The 26,394-nt window shown below is 35.1% G+C and overlaps 1 protein-coding gene across 1 annotated transcript; it reads left to right on the forward strand.

Moving 5' to 3' along the window:
• The first annotated feature begins 349 nt into the window (after window positions 1-349).
• ccdc80 (coiled-coil domain containing 80) lies at window positions 350-26,377 on the forward strand. Its single transcript, XM_056465566.1, has 7 exons — window positions 350-2,536; window positions 2,827-2,983; window positions 13,020-13,156; window positions 15,327-15,478; window positions 15,673-15,776; window positions 19,748-19,831; window positions 25,175-26,377. Exons 1-7 carry the CDS (start codon window positions 896-898, stop codon window positions 25,492-25,494), a joined length of 2,595 nt encoding a protein of 864 aa, XP_056321541.1. The 5' UTR covers window positions 350-895; the 3' UTR covers window positions 25,495-26,377.
• Window positions 26,378-26,394: the final 17 nt, after the last annotated feature.

Here is a 26,394-nt window from a genome sequence, read left to right on the forward strand (position 1 = left end):
TCCTTTCTTCTCAACACTGTCGCTTAGCTTGCTAATGGGCAACCATATTCATATTCAAACATACAATAGTGGGTAGTGGTAGAGGAAAATATATGCATATATGCAATATATGCATTGGGTTTAGTTTGATTAGTGACAAAATAAAACACAGCAATTTCGTTTTCTTTTAACCAAACAGGTTGTGTATATAACTCTCAGTGTAATGGGTCTTTGTATAATTTATAATCATATTTGGACGCTTGAACTCCTGTTCAATGTAACAGTCCAGTCTGACCGCAGGAGTGAATCTCCGCGCACTGGCGCCCCTCTGCTGCATGGGTTGGTCCTGTGCCCTCGTCAGAGGATACGGAGGCTGCTGTGCTGTTACTTTCTGTCATGTCTGGGAAAGCTTCCAGTGATAAGCAGCCGCACACAGAGTTTTCCATACTCTTGGAAGTATTTCTGACTTTTTCCTCATTTTTCGCGGCGCGCGTTGTGTTGAACTTGCGCGCGTCAAACTTCTCTGGACTGACTGACTGAGGAGGTTATCTTGGCATTTGAATCAAGGATTATATGCATTTCAATGTATGCACGATGAGATGAGAAAACCTGGCGCTGGGCAGCAGTAAATGTCTCTCTGCTTTAATCAGTCAGATCGCGCGCTGAATATTCAAGACATGTTTCCTAAACGCATCAACAGGTAAACAAAGGTCTTTTTAAATTGACCGAATTTTTCTTTGTTAAAAACTTTGTTAGTTTCTAAACATGTTTTAAAGAACTTTTGCCTTTTTTGCACTGAGCATCAGCATATAAACGCTTTATATATGTATATACACACACATTAAAATTCGGATCTTATGACGCTTCATTGGATTGTATCTCTCTGCCGACTTAAGTGATATTAAAGTGTTCAAACATGAGGGCACGGTACATGCTTGGTTTCGGTGTTTTGTGTCTGTTGACATGGGCTGTTTACGTGTCAGAGAGCAGCCCGACCGATAAACAAGCTAAACTCAGACTGATGTCCGTAAGACGAGCGAGACAAAACAAATCCCGACAGGGTCAGATCATCAAAGCACGTGCTTCTTCTTCATGGATCAATGATAAGCGCCAACAGATGCAGGGAGACGAAGGTGTACAATTTAGAAGGAATGTCCAATCCAGAAAGGTCTTGGCACAAAGGAGACCGGCTCAGGGTGGGACAAGGAATCCAATCCAGCAAGATGATGGAACACCTGGAGCCAGGGCCAGAGTGTCCCGCATGCCAAGCAGTGCTGGTTCACCAAACCTACTAGCGTCATTTGCAGGGAAAAACCGCCTACTGGTTATTTCCGCACCTCACGACTCTGATGGCTACTACAGACTGATGATGAGCCTGCTCAAACCAGAGGTCTACTGTGAGTTGGCTGAGCGGCACGTGCATCAGATTGTCATGTTCCACCAGGAAGGAGAGTTGGGTGGGAAAATCAGACGCATTACTAATGTAGGAAAAGTGATGGAAGAGCCATTAGATACTACTCTCATTCCCAGGCTCATGACCTTTCTTAAATTAGAGAAAGGAAAGTTTGGGATGGTCCTTCTTAAGAAGACGCTTCAGGTACAGGAACGCTATCCATACCCTGTCCGACTGGAAGCAATGTATGAAGTTATCGACCAGTCACCAATGCGCAAAATGGAAAAAGTACGGCAGAAAGGCTTTGTGCAGAAGTGTAAAGGGGCTGGGGTGGAGGGTCAGGTGGTTGAGGGTGTCCTGATCACTGATTCCAAGGTGGACCCACCAGTAGAAAGGAGAAAAGAGATTCGGAAACCCATTCGAAGACCAACAACTACTACTTCAACTCCAACAACTACCACCACGACTACCAAAGCAACTACTACCACCACAACACGTGCCCCAACTACAACTCGATCTACCACCACCACCACCACCACCACAACAACAACACGGCCGACCACAACAACAACACGGACCACCACCACTCCAAGGACAACCAGAACTCAAACTACCCCACAATGGATCCCAGCCCACAAGACCACCGCTGAGCCTTACTATTACAACCGCAGGGACAGATACCAGACCACCTCACCCACAACTGACACCGCAAGATACAGGGACAACCACACTTCTAAAAAAGAATACAACCACAGACAAACCAACATTATACCTACACAACACAAACCAACCAAAGTTAGGCCGGCAAAGAAAAAGAATAGCGATAAAGATATTATCAATGCATATGAGGAGAAATATGATGTAGGTGTGCCTACTGATGTCTATCCTGAAGAAAAAGAGGAAGAAATCGTGCCCACTAAAAGAGGCAAGGGCAAAACAGATAAAAAGAAGAAAAAGGACAAGACAGATAAGCTGTCTAAAAAGGACAAGGCGGAGAGGAGGGGAAAAGATGGAAAGGGTGGTAAGAAAAATGGAAAGAAAGTTCCAAAGATCCTTGAGAAAGAAGAATATCAGAAACCAACAAAGAGACCACCACCACCGCCGCCACCTAAAGGAACTCTGGCAACCTTTTTGGACTATTTTGAAAGCAGGAGGAGATTAATTGTGAGTAGCCTTGTTAATAGTATTAATGTAAACAGGGGTGTCCAAACTCCATCCTGGAGGGCTGGTGTCCTGCTGAGTTTAGATCCAACTTGCTTCAAAACACCTGCCAGGACGTTTCAAGTATATCTAGTAAGAGCTTGATTATCTAGTTTAGGTGTGATTAATTAGGGTTGGAGCTAAACACTCAAGGACACCGGCCCTCCAGGACCGAGTTTGGACACCCCTAAATTAGAATGTGGATTTTGTTATGCTTTTACTCAATGTTTTTTGTTACAAAATCTTTTCTTTAGTTGATCACCTCTCCAACAGAGGAGAACAGCATGTATGTTCAGCAGAGAGATGAATACTTGGAGCACGTGTGTGAAATGGCAATCAGGAAAGTCTCCATCATCACCATCTTTGGCACACTTAGGAACAGCACCATGAAGATTGATCATTACCAGCTTGGTAAGTCTTTAAACACAATAAACTCGCATGCGCTTTTATATAAAATACATATTATTCAAACCACCATTTGAATCAAAATAGCTGTTGAAGAATGATAGAAGAATGTGTTTTCATTGCTGTTTGCACTGTAAAAAGTCAGTACGAAAAAAAAAACATAATCCTTATTTCCATTAGCTCTTTCTTGTTCAAACAACTTTTGAAAACATTAGCTGCACTGACCTAAAATTATTTGTCAGTAATGCAAAAACATTATTAACATTAACATAAGATTATTAGTTTTACTCTGTAACAAAACTTTTTAAGTTTATAATAAGTTTATAAAGCTTATAATCCTTGTTTCCTTTTGTATTTCTTGTGTATTCAACTTTTAAAAACAACAAAATACTACTGCAATAATGCTAATGTAATTTGAAATTATTATTCATTTGTAATTTATCTTTTATTTTTCTTGGGGGGGCTTTTTTAGCCTGTGCAGATTGCTGAAGAATTACACACATGACATTTTAATGAACTACAACTATTACGAAGACACAGCTGGAAGCTCAAGATGGACTGATCACCAGGATTATAAAGACATCTCATTCACACAGACTTTTTGCTGAGTCTTGCTTTTCCCTGTGAACCATTACAGTTTTCCCTGTTTGTCCTTCCATGTTTTGATCCTTGTCTTGTTTACCGTTATTGTTGTTTTGCCTCATGTCCTGTTCTAATTCTGTGTCTAACTACAACTACTGACCTAAAATATCTGAAGTTGATTGAACAAAAAACTCTTGTGGAAATTAGTACTAAGAAATAAAACATTATTAGAACAAATAAACATAGTTCAATTGAAAAAAAAAAAAAAAAAAAAAAAACAGCGACAAATGTTAACAGAACATTTATTTGACACAGAATTAGAAACAGAACAGGAGGCAAAACAACAATAACGGTATACAAAGCTAGGATCAAAACATGGCAGGACAAATTTGTAATGCTTCACAGGGAAAAACAAGACTCAGCAAAGAGTCTGTTTGAATGAGGTGTATTTATAGTCTTAGTAATCAGTCCATCATGCGCTTCCAGCTGTGTGTGTGTAATCAGGAGGAACCAGAAATTGGTGTGTGTGTGTGTGTGTGTGAGGTGCATGACAGGAGTTGTAGTTCATTAAAATGTCCTGTGTGTAGTTCTCCAGCAATATGCACAGGTTAACACCCCCACCCCCCCAAAAACAGATAAATTACACATGAATAATAATTTCAGATTACGTTAGCATTATTGCAGTAGTATTTTATTGTTGTGTTAATAGCAATGACATAATTGTTATTATTGGTGTTACTATTATTATAATTTTTTCGTTGTTGATGGGGTTGCAAATGAAGTAAGGAGGTCTGAGATTAACTCAACTAAAAGTAACAAGTTGGCAGAAGCTTTTTTTTGGGTGAATATGCAAAGTTTTGCTGACAAAATTAATCTTTTTAACTTAATGAAGAAAATTTTGATTTATGTTAAGTAAATGTGTTAAATGTAGTTGTACAGATTTTTACTCATTTTTGCCAAACCAACAACAAAAAAAAAAAGTAATTTCAACTTTTTTCAAGTTGGATTTTGTACAGTGTATACGTGCTTCCTGTTATCTTTTCTATTGTTTTGGTTCCTCATTCTTAAATGGCCACTGCTGAGAATCCATGTCACATGTTGACATATGGACATTTAAACACAGGTTATGGAAGTTCCGGTCAGAGCATTCCATCTATTCCCACTGAGCCAAACTGAACTCAGGCCACCCATCATAAAATCCTGCAACATTCATAAAAAAATAGCAACTGTTTCCTGTTCTTTGAGAGCTTTACTAGTTGTGACATGGAGCTATAAATGATTAGGGTGAAGATGGATATGAAAAACAAAAGACATTTTCTTCAGCTGGAGATTTTAGGCTTTTAATCGCTTGTCAAACAAAAAGTGCCTTTTATTCAACAGTTGGCAATCACTTGCAAGTCAGGGAAGCACTTTTCCAGATTATGACCTCATATGACACAGAGCAAAGGAACTTGAAGTTTGGTCTGGGAATGGAGTGAATGGTACTTGTTCAAGTGTCATGGAATGCTGCTGGATGAATCAAGTGGAAGAGTGGGAGCAGAGACCGCCATGGCACGCTATTTTCTCTAGTTCATTAGCCAAGACATGGGAAAAAGTCTGTTTCCTTTGTAGCTGATATTCTGACTGTAGAGTTTTAGCTCAGCTACAGCAGTCAGTTCTTGGGAGACGAGCCAGTTTTGAAGGGCGTGTAGATTAAGCATACATTACTCTTACAATTTCTTCATTGTACATTTTTGACGTGCTGTTCCAAAAGCAGGGAAGCCCATGGCTTGAATTTATGTGTACAGTTGGAGTAAATTCAAAGGCTCACGCCCTCAAAATTACTAATATAAATAACATCTAGCATTTAAGGCAAGTTTTCAGCAATACCCAGATTATTACTGAAAACTTGCCTTGAATGCTACATGTTGTCAACAATAGCTATGTTTCCACCCAAAAATGCAAATTAACTGTATGGACAAAAGGGGAATATTGCTTAAAAGATGTGCAAAAAAGCAGCGTTTCCATCCAACAAGTCAAAGAGAACAAAATCGTCACTACATAACAGGGGCGTAGCAGACATTTTAAAAGTGTGGGGGGAGGGGGGGGGGGGGGGGGGGGGGGCTGTATGAGATCATACATTCATTTAATTATTAATCACTTGTTTCTAAATGGCCTGTCTCTAAAAGTGAGGGGGACGAATCCCCCCGTCCCCCCTGGTTGCTACGCCCCTGTTCCCTGATTATCTGACGCCAAATATCAACAGTAATAACGGAATTTACTGCAGTAGGAGAAGCTGCCTGAATCTTTTCTTCATTTAATAAATTACTCGCACCTCAGAAGACGATAACGACATGCAATGAGTGTGTGGTGGCGTTTGAAGGTGTGAGACACAGAGCACAGACGCTCTCGACAGTTCTGGGGGGTCATTAATAATATAAGAACATCAGTGTTGGGCAGAAGCGTTGCTACAAGTAGTGACGCTACTAGCCTAACTACATTTCTCAGTAGCGTGGCGGTAGCGTCGCTACTTTCTAAATCAAATAGCTTTTCAGTAGCGAAGCTATTGTGTTGGTCAAGTAGCGCAGTAGCGTCCACACAAGCTACATTTACCGATCGCTGATCAATAAGTGACGACACCGACATTCACGGAGCTGTGAGGCCGGTGTCTAGCCGATGAAAGTAAATCCATATGATGGCGAGAATAACGATTTCTTCTTCTTCTTGTTTTACGGTGTTAGACAACAAAGTTTTCGCTACCTCTGGTCAGTGAAGTCACCAACTGAAACTTGCTTGATGGAAAGAGAGGAGAGATTTCCCTTTACTATAAATTACTGTAGTATTTTAAATGTGTAACACCTGGTTTAATTGGATTTTTTTTTTTTTACTGATATATACTATAGTTTGTTTCTGTTTAGTACAGCATATTATTTACAGTAAATAACTGAACTGAACTATTTTGTAGCTAAGCTACTTTTGCCATGTAGCTTTTAGCTTAGCTTGCTACATTTCCCAGGGGGCAACTTTTAGTGTAGTTAAGCTACATTTTAAGTAGAGTAGCTAATAGCTTAGCTCACCACATTTTTCAAGTAGCTTGCCCAACACTGAATAACACTAATACTGAGATGGTTAAGGCATTTTAGAATGACCAAAACAACATTTCAGATGTTTTACAATGTGCTCAGCCTGCTGGTTTCTCCATTCACACACATTTTCATCATCACATCATTTTTTAAAACAAAATCACATGACCTTTTTTAATGCGCATAGTAGAATTTGGTAAAAGTGTTTCCATCGTAGTTTATGCGCATCTTTTCTTACCGAATAAAAAGTTTGTCCTACGCAAATATGCACAGATGTTTTTTATGTGCATTTTCAAACGTTTGGCGCATCTTGGCATTTCTATGAACCATTTTTGTTGCGCATCTCCAAAATGCGCATAAAAATAGGTGGATGGAAATGTAGCTAATTACGTTGTGTGACATTCAAAATGTAATGGAAAATGCAATTGAACGTTCAATTAAATTCCTGTGCTCAAAAAAGACTTTTGTTGCATGTTCTAACAAAATTCTTACATTTTTTTTATGGGACAACTTTTATGTTTAATCCATTTAAATTTGTAAATAATTAAGTTAATCTAATTGATTTCTGTTGGGACAACATGAAGGAATTGTGTGGAACTATGGAGTGTACACTGTAAAAAATGCAGGGTTTAACAGAATTTATTCATGTTGTTCTAACACAAATCAATTGAGTTAACTTAAAATTTATGTGTATTTAACACAAAACTATAAATTTCTCCCACTTAAAAAATGTCAAGAATTAGAAGTAGTTTGAACAAGAATCAAAAATCCACCCACGTTTATGCACATTTTGGATATGTGCATAAAAAAATAAAAATTGGTGGATGAAAACGCCAAGATGTGCATACATTTTGAAAATGCGCATAAAAAACGTATGCGCATAACTGAGTAGGATAAACTTTTTATACGGTAAGAAAAGATGCGCATAAACTACAATGGAAACACTTTAAACGAACAAATTCCAGTATGAGCACTAAAGAAAGGTCATGTGATTTTGTTGGAAGAGATCATGTGATGATAAAAATGTGCGTGAATGGACAAACCAGCAGGCTGAACACACTGTAAAACATCTGAAATGTTGTTTTGGTCATTCTAAAACACCTTAACTATTTCAGTATTAGTGTTTATTATGTTATTAATTTCATTTATTAAATAAGGAAATTATTCACGCAGCTTCTCCTACTGCAGCAAATTCCATTTTTACTGTTAATATTTGGCACCAGATAATCAGGAAGTGACGATTTTGTTTTCTTTGACTCGTTGGATGGAATCACTGCTGTATTCAGATATCTTTTAAGTGATTTTCCAGTTTTGCGTATAAATTTTTCACATTTTTGGATGAAAGCATATGCAGAATTTGAATAAGACACTTATTAAATTAACTGTAATTTTTTAAGGTTAATAGGTCTATACACATTTTTTTGTTTGTTTATTTAAACATATTTAATAATTAAATTTTAGGGACCAAAGAACATTCCATGTGTTACACTGTAAAATAAATCTTGCCGCTTACCCTTTTTTTAAGTTGAATAAAATTAACATTTCAAGTCATTTCAACTTACAGTACATCAATCAAACTTACTAAACTTAAGTTTTTGTATAGCTACTTTGTACTTTGTATAGCTAAAATAAATTAGTCAAAACTTGATTAACTTATTAAAATAAGTTAAAATAATTCAAAGTCAAGTCAAATTTTATTTATAAAGCACTTTTAAGAAACAGTGTTTACCAAAGTGCTTTAAAACACATTGTTTCCATATTATTTTTTACATTGTACTTAATTATAGTCTTTTAATTACACTGCCAAAATGTCCTAAACAAAGAGCCAAAGAGTTTTCTCCCAGTTCCACCATCAATGTCCATTTTCAGTATATATTTTTCATCAGTTCCCCTGGATGTAAAGTTTCATGCTGTATATTCCACACTTGCACAGTTTGGAAGTTAAATTCACAGATTTGAATGGGGAAAAATAAATCTGCAAGCATTAAGACAAAATGCTGAGAAAAGGGTTAACCATGACATCATCGTCATCCAGACTGCCTCTGAATGAGTCACTGCTTTGACTTTTGTTCCATATACTCATCAGTCTGGTCTGCGTCACATAGTTGTTTGTGAGGGGTCCCTTTCACTGCTTACAGGGTGGAAAAATGGAATCAAAAACTAGTTCTCATATAAACATCTCTCACTTAAAGCCATCTAGAGGAACACATAGGGCTCTCTGTGAAGGCATATATCAGTCTGGCACGTTTTGAGCATTTATAGCCTGCCAGCTCACTGACTGGTTCTAGTGCAGCATCGGAGGTACTAGAAAAGGAAACATGACTGACTGTATGATCAGCGGTTCCTAAACCACAATTAAAGGTCCCATGCTGTGGCTATGGTAGGCATATATAATTAGGAGTGCTGCTGAGGCTAAACTCAATCTCTCATTTTCTGTTTATAATGCGTGTGATGTAAGGGGGATTCCGATTTATCAGAGTTATTTACATTTGTGTTTGTTTATATTTTATGTTAAGACTCCTGAGTGTTGTTTATATATTGCACATTAAGCATCCTTAGTGTTTGTTCTTGCCTTGAAAGATAAATATAGAGCTTGTTTCAAGAAAACCACATGTTAGGCGGAAGAAATAGCTATTTGGCTGAACCTTGGCTTTGTTTACACCTGGTTTTAAGATGTGTTTTGGTAGATCAGATCACAAGTAGATGATGGAGACATGTTGCTGTTCACATCTGGGATTTAAATCCATTTTGGTGTATGGGCAGATGAGTATATAAGCCTTTTCTGATCTGCTTTGATGTGCTGATGTTGTGAAATAAGCTTGTGGATTGTACATACATATTTTAGTTAAATTATACTTCATGATGTACTGTATAAAATACTGTATGAATTGAGTAGTGAAAGTAAGATATATAATTTTCATTTCATTTCTTTATTTCCAATGAGTTCCTAACACAGTATGCAATTTTATCATTTTAACACACATTTTTGGCTACATTGATACTCATTTAACTAAATTTTACAACTTTAAAGTGTGTCTTCATGAATACAAAATGATTTAGAGGGTGATAAAGATTTTGTGCATTAAAACATATTTAATAACAATAATAATACATACAATATTTAATCAAATTCACAGACCTAGATTTCACAAAAGAAATGTACCATTTCACATGCATGGATGCGTTTCCGAAAACCATGGTTAGCCAACTAAGGTCGCAAGTTGTGTTGTTACAAACGTAGTTTGTTGATTTGGCGTTTCCCAAATCCATCGTTCCAACAAACATTTGCAAACTGCATCGCAATCTTGTACGCTTGCAACTACATCTCTAGAGCTGCAGTTAGAAGCATAGTTCCTGGCTGTGTTCTATTACCAATTATCTCCTATTCCTTTCGAATGTTGCAACATTTAAACTTGGAATGATTAAAGAAAAAACAATTAAGGTCATCTCTCTTAGGTGTAATTTAGTTTCAAAGTATTTTTACAGTTCAGTTTTAGCGATCTTCATATCGAATTGCGCTCCCTTCGCAGTGCACTTTGAAAGTATTCAGATTTTTGGGAGAACTATCCCTTTAACTGTTTTATTTTACAGTAAGTATTCCTTTTTTGATATCACATAAGTGATATTCAGAGATCTCATCAATACATTTATTATTTGAAGAGTTCAGATGAAAAAAACCTCCAAGTGCCGTTTGAAATTTCCATCGGAAATGAATATTTTTCTCAGCCTCCTTTGTTTTGTTTAATTATTTAACATTAAAGATCACAAATAGGGCTTGTTCTATGACATAAAACTGATATTACTAAACCTACACTCAGGAGACGAATAAAAATGCTCATTTTAGAAGAAAAATTCAGATGGCATTTAGAGGTTGTTGCATCTGAACTCTTCATTTATTATTGTTAATACATTTTCTGTGTAAGAAACGGAAAACAGAATGTATCAGCTAAATGGAATCATGTATTGGAAAAAGACAACAAATTCAACCACATAAGCAAGTACTCTGCATTAGAACAGTAATCCAACTGTATTCAATTTGGATTTCCTTTGGAAATGGTTGAACGTGTATAAATGTTTTGCATCATTGACCAAATATACAAAAATACACCTTAATCGCAGTCGTACAAAAATAAAGGCTTCACCAATCTTAACTCTGGAGGGGGACTGTATTGAAAGAGTAAACAGTATAAATATTTGGGCATATGGTTTGATGAATGGTTGGGTTATAATATTTATATTAAAAAACTTGTAAAGAAGCTCATGCCTAAATAGTTTATTTTTTTGTATAAAGAAGTGCCTTCCTTTTGAAGCAAGAAAAAGAATTATCCAAAACTTTTTCCTTTCAGTGATAGATTATGGAGATGTAGTTTTTTGCATGCAAATCTGTCTTATTAAAAAATCTGGACAGTATATATCATGCTGCAATACGATTTGTGACGAATGCATCTTTACTTACCCATCATTGTATTTTGTACAAAATGGTTGGATGGTTTTCCCTGCACCAAAGGAGAAAAATGCATATGACTCTATTCACAGCTAGGACATTATTGCACTGTAAAAAATAAAAAGCTGAATTAACTTTCAATTTTAAAGCAACCGGCTGCAAAGGAATTATTTTTTTAAGTTGACTGAAAAGGCTGTTTTAAGTCAAGTTTATTTTATGGAATAATTTGGCACAACTTCAACCACTGAAGCTTAATAAACTTTGTTTAACTTAAAAAATTTAAGTTAACTCAGCTTTTCATTTTTTTACAGTGGTAAAAGCTCAAATGAAGAAATCTAAATTTTAAATCTCATCAACTGACTTTTTTACTTTCAATGAACAAACTGTTCCAAAAATGCAGTTAAATTGTTTTTATGAGTAAATTCAACTCTGAGCTCAAAAATATTCCATCTTACTTACAATTTTAAACTGAGTTAACAATTATTAAGTTGGATTTTTTACAGTGGGTAAATTGTTTTTTATTTGTAATGTTTTTTATATTCGTAACATTTTATTATATTATACTTATATTATATTATACTTAGTTATTCATTCATTCATTCATTTTTTTGTCGGCTTAGTCCCTTTATTAATCTGGGGTCGCCACAGCGGAATAAACCGCCAACTTATCCAGCATTCGTTTCATGCAACGCATGCCCTTCCAGCTGCAACCCATCACTGGGAAACATATACACACTCATTCACACACACATACACTACGGACAATTTAGTCTACCCAATTCACCTGTACCGCATGTCTTTGGACTGTGTGGGAAACCGGAGCACCCGGAGGCAACCCACGCAGGGAGAACATGCAAACTCCACACAGAAACGCCAACTGACTCAGCCAAGGCTCGAACCAGCAACCTTCTTGCTGTGAGGCGACAGCACTACCTACTGCGCCACTGCGTCGCCCATACTTAGTTATAGTACACTGGATAAGTTGGCGGTTCATTCCGCTGTGGTGACCCCAGATTAATAAAGGGACTAAGCCAAAAAGAAAATGAATTAATGAATGAATGAAAATACCAGGGCGTCACGGTGGCTAAGTGGGTACCACTGGATCAGTTGGCATTTCTGTGGGGAGTTTGCATGTTCTCTGTGAGTTTACTCCAGGTGCTCCGGTTTCCCCCGCAGTCCAAAGACATGCGTTATAGGTGAATTGGGTAAGCTAAATTGTCCGTAGTGTGTGAGTGTGAATGAGTGTGTATGGATGTAACTCCAAAGATGGTTTGCAGCTGGAAGGGCATCTGCTGTGTAAAACATATGCTGAATGAGTTTGCGGTTCATTCCGCTGTGGTGACCCCTAATTAATAAAGGGACTTAGCCGAAAAGAAATGAATGAATAAATAAAATATCCATGTGTAAACAGGGTTTTTTGATTAGATTGTAATTTTAATTGTAGTTCACCTCCTGAGCTGAAAGTCTCTCAAACCGTCTGTTTTGTTGTCCACTGGAAATCAGAGTGAGAAATTCTTTGAATTTTGCGGAAAGGAAAACAAATACTTTGGGTTGGCTGCGTCCTCCCGTGCTGTCTCGTGCACCCGCAGAGTTTCCACAGAGCAAAGAGAGGGTCTTTCACATGAGTCGCTCTGTTTTTATCTGTCTCTTGTAGAGTAAAGGAAGCTATGCTCCCAGAATAAACACATCCTCAAGGCCCTGCAGCACTTCATTAAAACACTGCATGTCTGCTGACTTTTTTTATCCATCCAGACAAACAGCAGAATGTACTGTACTCTTATTTACTATAGAGTTTCACTGGCTCTGACCTCAGCAGAGAGGTCACGCTGTACATTATGAAAGACACGCATGTCTCTTTGAACTGCAGTCAAAACAAAATCAACTGCGGAGCCATCTGCTGTATTTATCTCTCTGGTTGGCTGATTGGTTGATCAGGATTTTTGTCTCTTTGCAGAGAAGGACAAGCCCATGAAAGGTCTGAGACAGGAGGATTTGGAGAACCAGAATCTTATCATGGAGCTGAGGAAAGAGTACGGAATGACCTACAACGATTTCTACGTGGTCCTCACAGATCTGGACATGAAGGCGAAGGTGAACGCAAGCTTTAAAACTGGCTTCATATACACGGTGCTTTTCAGTGGTGTGTGAGGTGTGCCAGCGCAAAGCAGACTTCTGTTTACAGACAGCTGCAATAAACAAAGAAGCCACTGTGCAGTCAGGAGGCGGATAGAGAGTCTGATCTATTGAAAATCCTCAGAGCCGCCGCCAGTCAGACACCCACAAATACTGAATTAATTCTTGGCAGGTAGCATGTAGTAACTAACTATAGTATATTTTTATACAGTTGAAGTCAAAATTATTTGCCCTTCTGTTTATTTTTTTCCCCAATTTCCGTTTAATGGAGAGCAGATTTTTTTCAACACATTTCTAAACATAATAGTTTTAATAACTCATTTCTTATAACTGATTTATTTTATGTTTGGCATGATGACAGTACAAATTATTTGACTCAGTTAAACATCATTTAGGAAATAGTTATATATATAGATTTAGATTTATATATATATATTAATAAAATTTGTTCTGTTTTTCTTTAGCATTGCATTGTTAAAATGGGCATTAAAATGTTAATAAAAGATGCAATAAAAAAATGTAAAAGAAAAACAAAAACGTAATAGGACACATACTGTATATTTCACTATCAAGTGCACTGCAAAAATGCTTTTCTTACTTAGAATTTTTGTCTAATTTCTAGTCCAAATATCTAAACCTCTTAAATCACAAAGCATTTACAAGAAAAACAAAAATAAATTGTTTTGCTTTAAGAAATAATTGGTAAAAATGAAGTGAATTTTACTTTAAAACAAGCTAAATAATCTGCCAATTGGGTAAGCAAAATAAAATTATGTCAAAAGAAAAAACTAGATTACTTTTCTTATGCCACTGGCAGATTATTTTGCTCGTTTTAAGGAAAAGCTCACTTAATTTTGGCATTTTACTTCTTTAAATAAGACAGTATTTTTTCATTATTTGTCTAAATAATGCTTCTTGATTTAAAAAGTTTGAGATATTTGGACTAGAAAAAAAGCTAAAAATATAAAAAAGCAATTAATTTTTTGCAGTGTGAAAATTGGTTACTTTTGCGTTATTTAGAGCAAATTTCTTCTTATGGTTTGAAAAGCAGTTTTGAAGCAACGTCATGTGGTGAATACAAGCAAAGATCAATTTGGAGTGGAGAGGTTTGTTTAAAACAAAGGCGATCTGTGTGTCGATAAAGATCTATTTCTAAAAATCATTCAAAATATAGCACACTGTAAATATGATTCCTTGGATTTGCTTAATTTTTTTAAGGTAAGTGGTTGCAAACAATTTATATGGGTTATTTTTTATACAAACAAATTAAGTTGAACATTACTACATTGAATTAGTTTGTTTAAATTCAGCCCAAATAAAGTGTTGTAAATCCAAAGAATCAGTGCACAGTTCAAACCACAGCTAACAATAATGGCAAAAAACAATATCTTTCACTTACTTTCATAGAATGTTTTCCCACTAATAAAAGCTAAAAGACATTGACAACCTTTCAGAATCAATTTTGTTTAAAGATCTCAATCATTTAAAGCTGTGCTTTTAAAATAAACGGTATTGTCCACTGGTGCGAATGCTAATACAGTTTTTATTGTTGTCATTACTATATTAATTGGTCTAGGTATGAACAGGACTTCACTCTTTGTTTTGAGTTCATTACAAAAATATTTGAATTCAGCAAGATTTGATATAATCCTCAGTCTATAATAAGTAAAATTCCTAGCAATGTGACATTTAAGCTAAATTAAAGTGTTGAATTTACATCATACAATAAAATGCTTGTGTATATATATATATATATATATATATATATATATATATATATATATATATATATATATATATATATATATATATACAAATAAAATAAATAATACAAATTGAATTGAATAGAATAAGAATAATACAGTAGCCAAAGCCAGAAGTCATGTGAAATTGGACGTTGCGTTCTGCATTGCGTTCTTGCCTCAACCGCATATTTGTTGTGGTTTGCCCAAAAAATGCCAAGAATTCTTCACAGCGCTGTCGATTTGACACATAATTTTAGGCTAGACATTCTTGGCTGCTCAAAACCTATTGAGAAAATCCCCTTACTTGTAAAGGTATTTGGTTTATAACCCTCTGTGGCGCTGTAATATTTCATTAAGTTCTGCATCTACTTTATTATTTCCAGCAATACTATGAAGTGCCAATTGCGATGAAGGCTGTGTTCGACTACATCGACACCTTTTCATCCCGCATCAGAGAGATGGAGCAACAGAAACGGGATGGGGTGACGTGCAAAAAAGAGGACAAGCCCAGATCATTGGAGAACTTCCTTTCCAGGTAGTTCATAAGCCTTTAAGAATGAAATACTTCTTTATCTGTTAGGTAAGATATTTCACTTGTGTTTACTTGACAAATTGAGACATTATCATCATTTTATATTGGAATCAAATATTTTGTATTGTTTAATGAATCCATTGGAAGTATCTAAATAACTTGGAAAGTTCTAAATTTTTTGCTTCACTTGTTTTTAGGTTCCGCTGGAGACGCAGGTTGTTTGTCATATCTGCACCAAACGATGAGGAATGGGCCTATCAGCAACAGCTTTATGCACTGACCAGTCAGGCCTGCAACCTGGGTAAGTCAAATTATCATTAAAGGAATAGTTCACCCACAAATAAACATTTACTCACAATTTTTTTCATTTTAACACAAAAGGAAATACTTTAATGAATGTTGAAAGCCAGTAACCATGGTATCCATAGTAGGAACAACGAATACTATGGTAGTCAATGCTTACTGGTTTTCAGCATTCTTTAAAATATCTTCTTTTGTGTTCAGCTTGTCATACAAACAAGTGTATGACAAGTAAAAGGTGAGTAAACGATGACATGATTAAAATTTTTGATTGAACTGTACCGGTCCTATTTTAGAACAATGTATTAAAGGGATAGTTCACCCAAAAGTGGTTCTAAACCTGTATGAGTTCCTTTATTCAGTTGAACACAAAAGAAAATATTTTGAAGAATGTTGTAAACTGGATATTCATTGACATCCGTAGTAGGAACAATAAATACTATGATAGTCAATGGTTACTGGTTTTCAACATTCTTCAAAATATCTTCTTTTATGTTCAGCAGAAGATAGAAACTCAAACAGGTGTGTGACAAGTAAAAGGTTAGAAAATGATGACAGAATTTTCATTTTTGGTTGATCTATACCTTTAAGGTTCCCATTTTAGAATGATGTATTAAAGGGATAGTTCACCCACAAATTACTCACCCGTAAGTGGTTTCAAACCTGTATGAGCTTTTTTTTTTAGTTGAACACAAAAGAAAATATTTTGGAGAATGTTGTAAACTGGATATCCATTGACATCCGTAGTAGGAACAATAAATACTATGGTATTTAATGGTCATGGTTTTCAGCATTCTCCAAAATATTTTCTTTTGTGTTCAGCTTGTCATATAAATAGGTGTATGACAAGTAAATGGCGAGTAAACCATGACAATTTAAAATTTTAATTGGACTGTATAATTAGGGTCCTGTTTTAGAATAATGTATTAAAGGGATAGTTCACCCAAAAATGAGAGTTTACTCACTATTTACTCACACTCAAGTGGTTACAAACCTGTATGAGTTCCTTTATTCAGTTGAACACAAAAGAAAATATTTTAAAGAATGCTGTAAACTGGATATTCATTGACATCCGTAGTAGGAACAATAAATACTAGGATAGTCAATGGTTACTGGTTTTCAACATTCTTCAAAATATCTTCTTTTATGTTCAGCAGAAGATAGAAACCCAAACAGGTGTGTGACAAGTAAAAGGTTAGAAAATGATGACAGAATTTTCATTTTTGGTTGATCTATACCTTTCAGGGTCCCATTTTAGAATGATGTATTAAAGGGATAGTTCAACCGAAAATGAGGGTTTACTCACTATTTACTCTCCCTCAAGTGGTCCCATTTCCTTTCTTTGGTTGAAAAAAAAAAAGATATTTTGAAGAAAGCTTTAAAAAACTTACAGAAGTACAAAAAACAAAAACTATGGCAGAAATGGTTACAGGTTTCCAACCTATTTTAAAATATCTACTTTTGTGAAAAATAGAAAATTATTCCTTTTTTATTTAATTTTTTTTTAGCATTTTTATAGAAAACATTATGGGTGACTATAGAACAGATATACAAAGATGACTAAATATGTTGTATTACAGATGTTATTTTGCAAAGAAACACCACACGTCTGTGCATATTTCTGTAGTATGACCTTGCTGTTTTCTTTATCAATGATTCGCTCATGCATAAGACATCACCGTTTTTGTAGTATACACTGAGATGTAATTGTTTTTTTTCCCAAAAACTTGCACTTTTAAAGTTTGCCTTTTCAGCCCCCCAAAATTCTGTTAAATGGCTAAAATTGTTTTCTAAACCTTAGGATATGATTAAAGGAGAAGTTTGATAAAGATGCCAGATAATGTTATTGAAGATAAATACACAGGAGAAGCTATTCTTCAGGGACTCTTGACTAAAGATTGACCTTCTTTTTACCCTGCAGGCTTTTGCAAATGGTTTCTTGTGTCTCAAGATAATATCTCACATTGATTTTCTCTTGTCAATCAGTGAAGATTGAAACCAGATTGTTGTTACCGTAGTTCAAAACCCAAGCCACATTTCATATTAAATGTTATGGATTTGGAATTTTTCTTGGTTTTATTCCCAAGAACAATATGTATTCCTGATGATATTTACAGTCAGAAAACTTTCCCACAAGCTTGACAGAAAAGCAGTGAATGTTTGCCATTTTGTCTCATGTCCCAGAAATCTTGACACGCACATAACTCATGCAATTAGCTAAGCGGTTATTCATAATTCCAGAATTCTCTTTAATGGCTTCTTGATGGATTTGACTGATATTTATATCATTCATTTACTATTAGCAGTAGGTTTTGTTTACCTGTTAGTCAAAAACAGCAGATCTCAGCAGTGACCACTCTTGGAAGAGCTAACAGTGTGAAGGATAGCCTTTAAGTCCAGAAGAAGCACATTCCTCTCGAAATGCCTGTGGAAATCATACAGAGGTTTACCTCATTGTAATTAAACTAGCAAATGGCAATTTAGCAACTCGCTAGAAAAAAAACAAGGGCTTCATAAATCACAAACTGACATATGATTGTGAGTAATTAATGTTGTAGAACAAAATGTGAAGCCTCTTGATATAATGTGAACCGCATGGCATCATTTACCCATAAATTATAAACTGTTATTCCCTCCAAAAACTGAAAATACTAGAGGGAAACCATGGAAAATGTGCTTACAAACTGACGTCAGAACTTTACGCAGCTCCATAAAATATAATTATTACATGTACAGTGTGTGGCAGAATGTGGATAAAATCTACATGATGTTTGACAAGTGAAATGCAAAAAAAAAATAAATAAATAACCAGTCGGTCTTTCATTTAAACTGACATTGGTTTCCGCAATGGTTTTCATTTTGACTATGAATTCAGACTTGAGACAACTCTGTTTATTAATACATACTGTAAGCCCCATATTCCATTAACGGCAATCTGTAAGTCAGAAATATGAATTGGTTCACCTCAAAATACAAATTCTGTCATTATTTACTCACCCTCATGTCATCCAATACCCATTCAAATTGTTCATTTTTACTACACAAATGAAGATATTGCTAATGAAATCAGAGATGTCTGAGCTCCGTTAGTTTTTTCTTGGTGCCACTTGAAAATATTCATAATACCTCTATAAATTGAATTCAAATCTTCAGTAGAGACAAGATTGCTCTATTGACATTATTCTACAATGCGGAATTGCACTTGTTTTTGCGCTTGTTTTAGAACTTCTGATTCAGTTGCCTATGGGAGAAATGACTAGGGATAATAAACATCAGAAAACGATCAAACCATTTGATCTACAAACAAGAGTGTTCATGACTATACATAAAAAGTAAATTAATATAATAATAAAATATCAGTTTGCAACATAAAGAGCAGTTTTTAACATCTAAAAATCAATGGAAGTGAATGAAATCGTAAGTCGCGAGCCAAAAAGATTCCAATGGCTGCACCCGCTATGTAAAGAATAAGGTCAATATAGATTTGATTGGGGCTTATATTCACATATAAATACTTGTCAATAAATAAAACAGAAGCTCAGCCATAACTTTTTCTGTTTTAAGTTTTTTTGCATGAGAACAAACATCATTGGTTCTTGTGGAAGTTCAAATGTGCCATGTGACACACAAGAATGAATGTCATTGGTGCAAGGCATGCTTGATATTCTGTGATCAAATCTGAATGCAGTAACATTGTATGCTGATCAGTGATTATGTGTGAATAAAAGCCTAAATTGTGGGTTTATTTATTACATGTCTCCCAGACTTGGACTAAATCACTTGATTCATATGGATCACTTAAACATTTTGAATTGAACTTTGTGTCAATAGATTTTCAGTAGGGATAGAAACTAAAAACTTGACGACAGAATATTTATTTTAGACTGAACTAACATTTTAAAATTCTTAACAATGTCAACAAGTTTGAATACTTAGAAAAAATGTACCCTAAAAATTCTTGTTGATTTGCAGGTCTTCGTCATGTATCCGTGCTGAAGCTGGTCGGGACAGACCTGATGGACATGGGAGGAGTGTTAGAGCTTTACCCCATCAACGGTAAGACAGCTGTCACTGAAAAACTCGCAAATCATGCTAGTCTTCTGGGTAAGTAAGACTTACCAGTAAACTTCTAAAATGTGGTCTAGACTTTGAGGTGCGAGAAGCCATATTAACAGGTATGTAAACACTGCTGGTTCAAAAAGCAGTTTAAAATATCAGCTGACTCAGGCGCTTACATACTGTGGTTTTGGGAAACATATATAGTGTAGATTTTGTGCTAGTATATAAATTCTGAAGGTTCAGAGTTGTTGTTCTTTCCTACATTAATGCACATGGATGATTTGAGGTCCTGATATACTCATAAAGTTATTTTTAAGTCTTTCTTCAGAAATAAAATAAGTTGGAATTAACTTGGCAGCCAAATACTCATGACAAACATCCAGATGCCATTCACATTAGAAATAAAAAGGTTATTAAAAGAGCCATGAATTGAGAAATCTAAATTTCCTTGACTTTTTAAAGAGAAGAGGTCATTGTACTATTATAAAAACATCCTGATTAACTTTATTGTTAGTCTAAAGAAAAAGCAAGAGGAATCGGAGATGTGTCACTTTTGCTCACAGTTGACTGGTTAAAGCTCAGTTAGTGTTCTCAAACCAGAACATAATCCGCTTTGGTACAGGTTAGCCATGTAGAGTAAGATACCATATCAATAAAGAACATTAAAGTTAATAAAGTTGAATACCATCATGGTACCTAAAACTCAGAATTAGAGCAATCTAAACTGAAACTTAACTGGCTAGCCAGCTAATTTTGGTACATGGAGCAGGCCCGGGTCTATCAGAAACCAACGTTTAAAGGTCTCTTGATATTAAAATATAGTTTTTCAGATGGTAGTACCAGTATTGCTAGTTTTTAAGATATCTAAAAGCTAGCAGTCTCCAAAACAGTGACAAGATTTGAGTTTAGAAGTTATAAAACTATATAAATACATTATATAAAACATGTAATCATGTAAAAAGCTTGTATAAACTGTAATATAAACATGTATAGTATAAAATAAACATGTAAAGCTTGTAGTTTGTCACCTCCGCCTAAATGGATCAATGGTTTTATCAGCCTAATCTCATGAGGAAACATAAGTATTTTAAGTTTTGACAATTTAGAGGCTAATTCGTACAAGTTCCGTCATACTAAAATGTACGATTTTACAACAGAGGCGAGGCACCCAACCCCACCCCGAAACCCAACCGTTATTAGGGGAAATACAAGTCATACTAAATTGTACGAATGATATCGTAGGAATTCATACATATTAGCGACTAAATCAAAAAGTTACGAATTGCCATAAGATATGTTGGTTTTATTCACATCAACTCATAGTTTCTTATCAAATCATGACCCATCAAATGCTCTCTAGTATCTGACATGCCCCACCCCCTTCAAGACGCTTCTCATTTGCTTTACATTTGATGTGCTTGAGCTCAACCACTTTCACTGGCAGAGTGGTGATGATAGAAAACGCTATTGGTTGTTTTTTTTTTAAAGGGGAGGAGCTACACTATGTTCCACCCTTTCTTCATGTTTTGGTTGAGATTATTGAATAAAACAGAACATTGAGAACATTGAATAAAAATGCACATTTCAAAGCACTTCACAGGACCTTTAAGAGGCTCTGAAGACAACAAACACACTGTAGTGTAAGAAAAACATGTCTTTGCTTTGACTTTAATTTGATCCCAGCATTATTGTGGATAAACTATATTTTTAGCCCCGGTTCATGTCATAAAGGACGTTGTCAATGTTTAACTGTTTTTTTACTGTGGATTTGATTACAAGCAAGGACATTATGAGGTATTCTGAATTTCGACCAAATTTTCTGAAAGATTAATAATAAATGACAATGTTGTCCCTACTATTTGGTTCAACAGTGATTTCACAAAACGTAAGTGTGTGTAGAGGTTTTCATTTTGTATTCACTATTACTTTGTCTGATTTTACAGGTAACTTAATAAGTACTTAATGTTTATGCTTTCTTAACTTTCCCAAACATAACTTATCGAACAAAAAATAGAAGTTTACATTGGTGGACACACATCTGTCCTTTCAAACTTAATTTTTTTTTTTTAAATATGTACTGAATGCTTATGCTTTTTTAAATTTACTAAACATAGGCTATCAGACATAATTTCATAAGTTTACATTAGTGGACACACTGCTGTCCTGTGAAACTTAAAAAAAGATGTTAAATATGCTAAAATGTTAGCCAATCATACCAGAGGGAGTTTGTGTTGTATTCGGAGGGTCAAAACAGGACAGAAAGCCAACTATTACTTCTAAATCATGATGCTTGTTGATGTAAAAATCTTGATAACATTATAAGAAGACCTCAGAGAACCATCCAAAGCAAAAGGCAGTTCACGACCCCTCAAATACCTGGAAATTCGCACATATAGCCCCTTAAGGGTTAATCTGCGCTTTAAATGAGTGCGGTGGTGCAGTGTTGACATTGGCTGCTTTTTTAGGTATGTCAGTCAAAAGCAGCCACTGGCCTCACCCTGCATGAGTCAACCTCTCCAGCTCCGGACGGCCTCACAAATGACCAATCCTTTCCCACAGGAAGAGTGTTTCGCGGGACAGAAATGAACGAGGGCTCAGGTGTTTACATATTTTCCACCATTGTTGAAATTACAGACAGCTTTGCGTTCACTGGCACCGAAGCTCCTTTGTGTTTTGAAAGGCTGCATCAGCGGTCTGTCTGATACATTCAGATCAAAAAGTGATTCTGTTCGCTGGATTTAGAGTGCTGACGCTGAAGTCTTCACAGGCAGGCCGCATATGTAAGATGAAAGCAGAGTCAACATCTGATGAAACATGTTGGTTTTATAAAAATAAGTCTGGTTTTCTTTGAAAATGTTCTGTCAGAGGTTTCTCTGTTAATGCATACCAGTCCACAAAAATGTCAACAGATACAGTACGCTGTTACTGAGGTTGTAAAAAATATGGATATATGGATGGGAAATGGTAGACAAACAGATCCCGGTGAGATTTGATTTAGTGTTATTTGAGTTATTCACCTTATTCTGCAACGTGGAAGTAATCTCTTTTCTGCTGTTGTTTTAGAACTAAAAAATGAAGGGACTTTGTGCAAGTGTTGTAGTGACAATACCTAAAAATAATTGACAGTTTTCCTCAGTCGCTTTGGTCCATTTCTCAGATCAGAATTAAAATGCTCAAAACTACCTGTTCAATCTTCAGCTCATCGTATCACATGTGCACATCAGAAAAGCAGTTTCTCATTCCTTTGAACAAGTTGCAAATGCTTTTATACGTCCATGCAAATGATTATGTGAAATTCTCTGATGTTTCCTACATAATTAACTGCTTATGTCATGTAGATCAAAACATATTATTTTGCCATCTGTTGAATAGTCTCACCCCCCACAATGTTTATTGGTTTGTTCATTGGTATAAGTCTTTACAAGCAAAATGGCTGAACAAGTTATCATAATATTTTGTCATAAAGCATTTTTCAATACATTTTTCCATTAGTTTTCGAAATTTGTCTACAATTAGTACATTTCTCCCAGGTGAATCCTGACTTTCTAATGAAGGTGCATCTCAAAGGAGATTGTCCTCTGTTCACATTTCTAATTTAGTGTTTTTGTTTTGCTTTGTGCTGTCTTTTCCTTTCTGTATCACAATGCAATGATCTGTCAACAAATTACAGTAAAAACAACAAGATGTTTTTTTTTGCCATAGTCTACATCAGAACACCCCTCTAGAGTACACTGTTATATTGACAACATGACTAAGTAATTTGACTGTCTTATCTATACACAATCACAAGAATGTGTTGTTCTGATGGCACTGACACGTTCATTGACACAGAAATTCAGTTTTGAGAGATGAACTGAGGATTTCAAACAAGAGACAGGCTTTCACAGGTAATCCCTGTTTTTTTTGCTATTTGTACGACATTTTGAGAAATGCACTTACAACTTTGCAAATTTCAATTCTGATCTGAAAAACGTACTAAAACTGTAATTAAGATTATAATAGAGATTAAAATAATGTATTATGAAAATACCATTTTTTAACATCGATCAGGATAAGGAGCTGTTCTTTTTTTGTTTTTTGTCTTGATTTTTAGCTATAAAAACAGCTCGTTATGCTGATAAATGTTGATGATAAATGTTATGCCAATAAATTTCCAGTGGCTGCAAATAAGGTCAATATTTATTTTTCATTTCAAAAAGTTGCTAAACAACTGTAACCACAATCCACATTACTATAATAAATTTATATTTATAATAAATATCTGTACTTTGTGCCAAATATACTTGTATTAATATTCAATATATAATATTTAAAATAGAAATTTTGATTATATATATTTGAAGAATTATTAGCCCCCCTTTGAATTTTTTTCTTTTTTAAATATTTCTCAAATGATGTTTAACAGAGCAAGGAAATTTTCACAGTATGTCTGAAAATATGTTTTCTTCCAGAGAAAGTCTTATTTGTTTCATTTTGGCTAGAATAAAAGCAGTTTTTAATAAAAAAAAAAAACATTTTAAGGTCAACATTATCAGCCCCTTTAAGCTATATATATTTCGATGGTCTATAGAACAAACCATCGTTATACATTAACTTGCCTAATTACTCTAACCTGCCTAGTTAACCTAATTAACCTAGTTAAGCCTTTAAATGTCACTTTAAGCTGTATAGAAGTGTCTTGAAAAATATCAAGTAAAATATTATTTACTGTGATCATGGCAAAGATAAAATAAATCAGTTCTTAGAGATGAGTTATTAAAACTATTATGTTTAGAAATGTGTTGAAAAAAATCAGCTCTCCATTAAACAGAAATTGGGGGAAAAATAAACAGGAGGGCTAATCATTTTGACTTTAGCTGTATATATATTTATTATTATTATTATTTTCTGGAACACATAAATGTCAGCTAAAAATTCATCTTTGACATCATGGAAATGAAATACATTTAGTCATTTAGCAGACGCTTTTACTCATTAAAGTGTTTTAAAGTGTCATATTAAATAAAAAAGAACCCTCAATATTAATGTATTTGGACCAAATAACTCATTACAAGGCTTACACGGAATTTGAGCATGCGGAAATATGCAGATTTTTAGCCCATTGTGTCAATTTATTTACTTGTGTAAATTTATATTTATTCTGATTTTTAATTAATTTCAGTAATATTTTTGACTAATATGAAAATAAAATATTCAGCAGATTCTGCAGATTAGTTCAGCGTTTCATTCATTACATCCTCAGTAAGTAATTTTTGATCCACAAATGTCTCAGTTTCCTGTACATCCAGCATATGTTGTTTATATGCACGCTTACGCACCTGTTTTCAACCCCCACTTCAGGAAGTGCAACGGTGGAGCGTGAGGGCATCTCTGCCACTCTAGTGAGAGACATCAGAAACTACTTCCAGATCAGCCCTGAGTACTTCTCCATGCTGCTTGTCGGAAAAGACGGAAATGTCAAATCCTGGTACCCGTCGCCCATGTGGTCCATGGCCATCATCTATGACCTGATCGACTCCATGCAGCTCCGCAGACAGGAAATGGCCATCCAGCAGTCTCTAGGTATGCGCTGCCCTGAGGATGAGTACGGTGGATATGGTTATCATCATGGCTATCATGAGGGTTACCAGGAAGGTTATCATCAGGGTTATGGATATTAGAGATGCTTTTAAATAGACAGCAATAACTGAAAATGTGTCTTTTACCTGGTTATACACTTTATCATACAGCTGTTCATTTGTTAAAGCTGCGTATTCTCTGTTATACATCTATGGACATAATCTTTTGTAGATAAAAAAAAAAAAAGGATGGGAAATAAATATTTGTATTATATTTATTGGATGTCTGCTCTATATGAAGGGATCGTTTTTAAAGGTCACAGCCTGCTTTTTGATATTATTATTACTCTATTTTTTAAGAGCACTGTCGCTACATGGCTTATTTATAAACATATAAATTGTGCTTTAATTCAATAAAAAAATATAATGCCATCAAGCTTTATGTTACAAACATTACAGGTCATTGTGCAACTTTTATTTTTAGCTGAATTGATTAATATTTTTTTAAATGCACTCTTTTGATACAGCCTGAACATTTCTACTTAAAGGGATAGTTCACCCTGAAATAAACATTGTGCATTTATTTACTCATTATCCACTTGTTCCAAACCTTTATGAGTTTCTTTCTTCTGTTGAACACAAAGGAAGATAAATTGAAGAATGTTGGGTGAAAAAACATTGACTTCCAAAGTATTTTTTTGTTTCTACTAAGGATGTCAGTGACTGTTTTTCCCTCCAACAGTCTTCAGAATTTCTTGTTTTGTTCATTAGAGTTTAGAACCATGTGAGTGCAAGTAAACAGGCTTTTCAGTTTTGGGTGAGCTGTACCTTTAAGCACTATGTAGTTTGAGATTTTCTTTATTTTATCTCCCTCTGCTGGTCAGTGATATGATTGCATCTGCTGAAAAAGAATCAGTATTGTTGTTGTTGCCGAAAAACAATTGAAATAAAAGCAGCACAAATATTTATGAGCACATATAATTGATGATCTTTTTTATTATT

Source organism: Danio aesculapii, chromosome 9 (genome assembly GCF_903798145.1).
Source record: "Danio aesculapii chromosome 9, fDanAes4.1, whole genome shotgun sequence".
Classification (NCBI taxonomy): Eukaryota; Metazoa; Chordata; class Actinopteri; order Cypriniformes; family Danionidae; genus Danio; species Danio aesculapii.